The sequence below is a fragment of the Aspergillus glaucus genome (genome assembly GCF_001890805.1).
Source record: "Aspergillus glaucus CBS 516.65 unplaced genomic scaffold ASPGLscaffold_32, whole genome shotgun sequence".
In the NCBI taxonomy this organism is placed as follows: Eukaryota; Fungi; Ascomycota; class Eurotiomycetes; order Eurotiales; family Aspergillaceae; genus Aspergillus; species Aspergillus glaucus.
In genome coordinates, this window is record NW_019170484.1 from 1 (window position 1) to 6,294 (window position 6,294).

Here is a 6,294-nt window from a genome sequence, read left to right on the forward strand (position 1 = left end):
AAGTCAGCCCCCGCCCCACTTTTCCCGCCCATAGTTAAGACGGGAACCCTAACTCCAGTCACCGTGACTTCGCCGACCCCCATAGGATAGAGTGAGAGGGTGAGCCCTTCCATTGTTCTGATCCATTTCCTGAAATCGGCGGAATTGCTGATGTCATTGTGGACTGGCATTGATGAATTGTACAATTTTCCATATCTCAGAGGAAGGTTAGTAGGAGTGCAGAAATAGAATACATATTAGGTCCCTTAACACACCTTTTCTAATGTTCACAATAGCCCAGTTTCTCAAATAGTCTTATCCTTATCATCTCATTGTGCAGTTGGATCATCACTGTTACTCTGAATTCAGAGTTCTTGTAGAAAGGCATGAACGGCAAGCTGAATAACATGAGTGAGACAAGGCAGGTGATGCAGTGCATGAAGCAGTTGATAGAACTCAGAATCATAAGCCTCAGAAAATAAGTCAGGTGTATTTGACAGAACATCTTGTAGCTTTTTTCTTTCCTCTGGATCATCAACATTGATCAAGTGGCCAGCAACATCAATGTACATTGTTCAGTTATTCCCTGCCTGAATAGTCAAGTGTTAGCACAGGAAATCAAACTGCAGTTGAAGTATGTGTACTCACATTATCTGTGGTCATCCCTAGAATGCAATGGCATAGATCATGGCGCTTGATTGTCTGAATGACTATCTCTGCAAGATTTGAGCCTGTGTGTGAGCCGGGCACAGGGGGGAAACCAAGGAGAACTTCATGGTAGTGGAAGTTCTCTGTTATGAAATATCCAGTGATAGCCATGAATGGCTTTTGATCAGGACTTGTCCAGCAGTCAAGAGCAATTGACACTTTCACATCCTCAGGAATCTCTGCAATGACTTTGTTCTGACTCTCAAGAGAAAGTTCCATAAGGCGTTCATGTATTCAGTTGTGATTGGGAATCACAATGTGATTGTTAGGACCTGCAATCATATGCAGCATTCAACAGAATTGGATATTGTCAACCATGCAGAAGGGAAGATGACAAGCCATGAAGCAATGGACAACTTGATCAAGGAAGGACTCAGCAGTATGGACACAGGGTTTTGCCAGATCATCATGCTAAAGGGTAAAAAGACACCTTTGTTAGTGTTTGATATCAAACTGCAGTTAAAACCTCATTGCTTGGGATCTTACAGAGAGAAAGTCTGCAATGGTTTGCTTTGCTGGTTTTTTCCCCTTTGAAGCAGCACATCCACACTTTTTGGTAAAAGGATGACTGTTCATTGTCTGAGTGCCCTTGCATTCAAAATTTGGATGTGTAAGTATATGGAAGCAATAGTCACACTGGATCTTTGGACCACCATCAATATTGGCAACCTCATCAAAGGCAGACCATCCAGGGGATTGTTTATCCCCTCCCCAACTTGGTTTGCATTTCTTTTGCTTTGCATATGGACTCTCTTTCCACCATGTCAAAAAGACATCCTGTACCTGAAGAAACTCATCATAACTCTCATATGACTCTGCAGTTGGAAATTTTCCAACCTTGAAGCCACCTCCAGGTCATTCCAGGATCTCAATGTCAGGGGGAAAAGTGCGGTTGGAATTGGAACTTTGGATTGAGATGACAGAAGGGGGTCCAGCAGAATTTGCAGGATTAATTGGTGTTGGTGTAGAGGGTTCTGTATCATAAAATGAAGAATGGAGACTCGGAGGGGATTTGTATCATGAAGAGGAAGCTTGTGTGGGAGGATCAGAGGAAAAGTGAGATGACATTGTAAGTCTGAAAACACTTTGGCACTTAGGCACAAACTTAGCACTGAAAATGCAAAATCAAACTCCAGTTGAATTGAAAAATGTTAGATACAAAGGCAACAAGGGTATTCAGGATAATGCCATTCCAGGTCACCCATGCTCCCTGGCTCCAACCAACACTGAATGCAAAAAAAGGAAATCCAAACAAAAAAAACATGACGATATAGGGGTTGATACCTTCCAGATGTAATCATTTCCTCATGCTCACCTCCATTGGTTCCAATGGAACACCAATGCCAAGCATACCCAAAGGGGAAGGAGAGCAGAGAAAAAAAAGAGACACCATGGTACACCATATTAGCATGCCCACTATCCACTGCAAAACAGCCAGACGGCAGACCTAAACTTTCTCAATCTGTCCATCTTCACATTCATCCTCATCCACCATTTCATAACCATATTCTTCATGCAGTTTTTTAACATCTTCAATGATGTTCTGGCAGTGAGCCTCATTATCTGCATCAATTGCAGTCTGCAATTCCTTTGTCAATTTTGCAAGTTCTCAATGATGCAATCTCTTCTCCTTTTCAGTGAGTTTTGTGCTTCCCTTATGACATAGACTTGATGGCAGCTGGTACTGGGTGTCTGTGCAACCATCAGTTATTATGATCAACAATAATCCAACTGCAGTTGGAAACTTACTGCGCTTCTGTTTCTTGGATACTGGCTTGTAAAGCATATTCTTCACCACCAGACGCCTCATTTCTGTCCATTGGGAATGGACCATGTCATCATATGAGACGTATTCAGGAGGACGTTGTTGGAGAAATCCTGGAAGAGGAGGAGCAGGCTCATGCTGTTCCTCCAGATGATTTAGGGTGTACTGTGCCAGGTCTTCATGGTGGTTGTCTGGCTCCAGCTTGAATCCATACTGAGCAAGGACAAGTGCACAACCTTCAAGCACCTCTATGGCTGTGTCATACTCCTCCTAGTAGAAAGTTTAATCAAACTGTAGTTCAAATCATGATGAATGTGGTCCACTTACTGCACTGCAAATCACCACATCCTTTCCATTCTTCTGATTCTTGCCCCAACCATGCTTGCAAGTGTCAATCATTACACGCTTTAACTGGCAGTAATGCCAGAGTGTGCCAAAGATTTCCCCCTCCTCTATCAATGACGCCCGGATATCTGCTGTATTCAGTGAAGGAACTTTCTGGAGAACTAAGTTCTCCTTGAAGTTGGAGGTTGAGATAATCAACCCCCAGAGGGAGTATGGGGCCAGGGAATCTTCCTGATTGAGAAATTAGCATTTTGCATGTTGCAATTCTGGGATCAATGGCAACACTAATCAAACTTACAAGCTTCTCTGTATCATTGAATACCGCCATTCCGCTGATGAGACAAGGACCTGCCTTTTCAACCACCATTTGTACCATGCGAGCCCAATGAGTGTGTTGGAAGCGCTCTAGGTACTTCTTCACATTCTCACTGTTTCATCTGTCCTGAAGGTCCTGTGGTGGGGGTGACAGCTATACACATCAGCATAGATCAAACTGCAGTTGGATATGTGGCTAATACCTGTCCATCTATGCCCTTTTCTTGCCACATATTCTCTGCCTTCACCTCTTCCCAAACACCCAAAATGAACTCCTTTGCAAGTGAATGTCTGTTGTCTGCATCAGAGAAGGGGCGAGTTTGGGGGTCCACATTGTTTGCAGTAAACAACACATGCTCAACTTCATTCACCCAGTCAAAGGTGCAATACTCTTTTGATGCTTGTGCAGGGTACTTCCACTTCAATGAGGTCCATGAAAGGATATGCTGCAGAACAAATTTGACCTTTGCAGAGACCCTTTGTTCCATTTTGCAGATGTCTCTCCTATTATTAATTAGCATAATTCAACTGCAGTTTGATAGTATGTGTCTTACCAATGAGGGCAGCTCAAGCTGTCATTTTCAGATAGGTTGCACCAAACCTGGACATAATCTGCTGGCTCCAGATGCTCCAGCAAACCTGGCCGGCAAGTTGTGCAGCTGGGGTCTAGGTCTTCAGTCTCAATGTTCAGTTTAGGCAGACTTACATGCTTCTGAAACTGAGGTGGTAGTGCCCAAGGAGTCTTGCATGGTGTTCCATCATCTTCCCAGTAGTCTTCTACCTGCGGAAAGAACAGTAGGTGTAGGTTAAAGACTGAGCATTTCTGCTCAGCCTCCAGCAGAAGCTGCCAGTCATCATAACTGATTGTGTTGATGTGTTGGCTGAAGACTGTCTTTCCAAAAGTAAAGAAGTGGTCAAATTCAGGTAGCCAAATCTAAATGTTGTTAGCAGTGGAGTCCATTACTCTGTTTAGAGGGGGGATCAACATACAAAGTCCAGTTTTGCACTCATTATGCTTGCCATTACACTCCATGCAAACATTTTCTCGCCATAGCGAGTTTGACAAAAGCAGAAAGTGTAATCCCGCCATGTCTCATTGCAAACAAGTGCGAGGATTCAAGCTGGGAAGTTCAACTTTAAGCCAAAGACATTGAAGAGCCATGAGTTAAACTCTGAGGATTTGTGGAGTTTCATCTGGGTGTCTGTGGGAAGCAACAAGAACTGGTAGATTATCTGGTAGGCATTGTAGCCTTCAGAGTTCACCCAGTGGATTGTGTCATGATTTGCAGCAAGTGCAGCCATGAGAGTATCTGTGAGCCTTTCTTCTGCATACAAGTCAATGAGCCACAAGGCATCCTACAGTACTCATTAGTAAAGAGATAGCTCAAACTGCAGTTTGTTTTTTTCCATACCTGGTGTTTAGGCATTGGGATTCCATCCCCACTTTCCTCTTCTGGTTCACCTGAATTACCACCACCCGCTGTGCCGCCTGCCAGAGAGCTTTGCCGGTCCAAGAGGCCCCAAAGGGCGTGCATGCGATGTTGGCCATTCCATATGATTGGCACATCATCAAGGTCATTGGGAAGGTCTGGAATACTGATAATCTCATCCTATATGGAAATTAGTATAAATCAAACTGCAGTTGGATATTGGTGGTTGAATTACTTTTGTCCATGATTTTTCTTGTAGTGCCTGCACCTGATCCTCAATGTTGCCATCTTTCAGATCATCACCATTATTTTGCAGATCATCGGCACCAGCAATTCGACATTGGGAAATGATGTGTTTGCGGAGGATGTAGTAGAATTTTTCAGTGGAGATTGAGGCTTTGAGAGCATGCTCATTGGCCATCCATCTTGCTCCCACTTTGAGAGCTGCTTCAAGTTGCTGAACGAGGTTTGTATCCAAGGTGTGGTTCTGATTCATGTTATTCATGCCCTTGCCCCAGATTGTCAAGACATCATATACACTCAACACCAGTGTACTGAGATATGTGTCCTGCAACTCATTCAATATGTGATCATCAACAAGGCGATTGGACAGTGATTCTTCTTTGATTTTCTTTCGTGCTGGCATGGTGCAAAGGATTAAACTGTAGTTTGATTAAGATTTCAATGGAAGGGGGTAAAAGCGAAAATCTGTGTTTTCATAATTGGGGGGTTTTTGCGAAAATCTGTGACTTAGAGAGAAAGAGAATTCTACAATGCACTACAGTTGGAGAGAAATATGGCAGCTTTGGCCATGGCATCAATGAAGTGAATAATGCACTCTACTTCCTTTGTTTATTGCATGAATTTGATGAAAGAAAACATTGTTGGCCTTTAATGTGAAAGAAAGAAATATCATTATCATGATTGGTTGGTTGATATTATGTAACCACAATCTACATAACTAGTTAGTTAACTACTCCGTAGTCCGTACTCTGTAGTAGTAAATACTACGGAGTAGATAGCAGTTTGCCAATTTCTTGCAGTTATACAACAATTTTTAATCAAACTACAGTTGGATTTAATAATAATATGCAATGCAATGCCTTTCAGTTATAGGTTTTAATTGGATATGGATGTAATCAGCATTCAGCAGCCAATAAACTAATTCATCTCATATACTACAGAATGCCGAGTACATATATATATATATATGGGTAGACATTATGGAGTAAATATGAATCATTGTGCAACTTCAGAATGTATACAGATATATGATCATTTTTGCTTCGGAGATGGTTAATAGCGGAATGAGACTGATATAGATGTTGTAAATTTCAAATAATCTTAAATGTAATGGAATATCAAGTGTATTCAATGCTTGATGTTGTTGTATATTACTGTTGTCACAGATTACAATGCGGCTTGGACTTTGGAGAATCCGAATCCAATCCAATCCGACTTTAACTGCAGTTAGTTTAGCGTATGCCTAAATAGGCATAGTGCGGAATCTTGCGGCTTTTGCGGCTTAATCCGCGCCAATCCACGCGGATTTTGGCGGGGATGCGGATCCAAGCCTGAGCATCCAAAATCCGCGCGGCGTGGATGGAGGGCACCTTCCATCCACGCCAATCCGCGCCGAATGCAACTCTAATATAGTTTGAATTATGTTGGGGTTCTTGTACGAAGAATTGCAATGCAGTGTCAGTGCGGAGATATCTCTAATGGGTCACGTGCGGCATAATCATAGATAGC

The 6,294-nt window shown here is 42.6% G+C and overlaps 1 protein-coding gene across 1 annotated transcript; it reads right to left on the reverse strand.

Annotated features, from left to right (window-relative positions):
• Nucleotides 1-2,275: 2,275 nt before the first annotated feature.
• ASPGLDRAFT_1506949 (uncharacterized protein) lies at nt 2,276-5,188 on the reverse strand (the record flags this gene model as incomplete). Its single annotated transcript, XM_022542175.1, has 9 exons — nt 2,276-2,379; nt 2,437-2,722; nt 2,780-3,028; nt 3,096-3,149; nt 3,316-3,616; nt 3,667-4,046; nt 4,262-4,468; nt 4,525-4,722; nt 4,778-5,188. The coding sequence occupies 9 exons, from the start codon at nt 5,186-5,188 to the stop codon at nt 2,297-2,299; spliced, it is 2,169 nt and encodes a 722-aa protein (XP_022395974.1). The 3' UTR covers nt 2,276-2,296.
• Between the last annotated feature and the right edge of the window lie 1,106 nt (nt 5,189-6,294).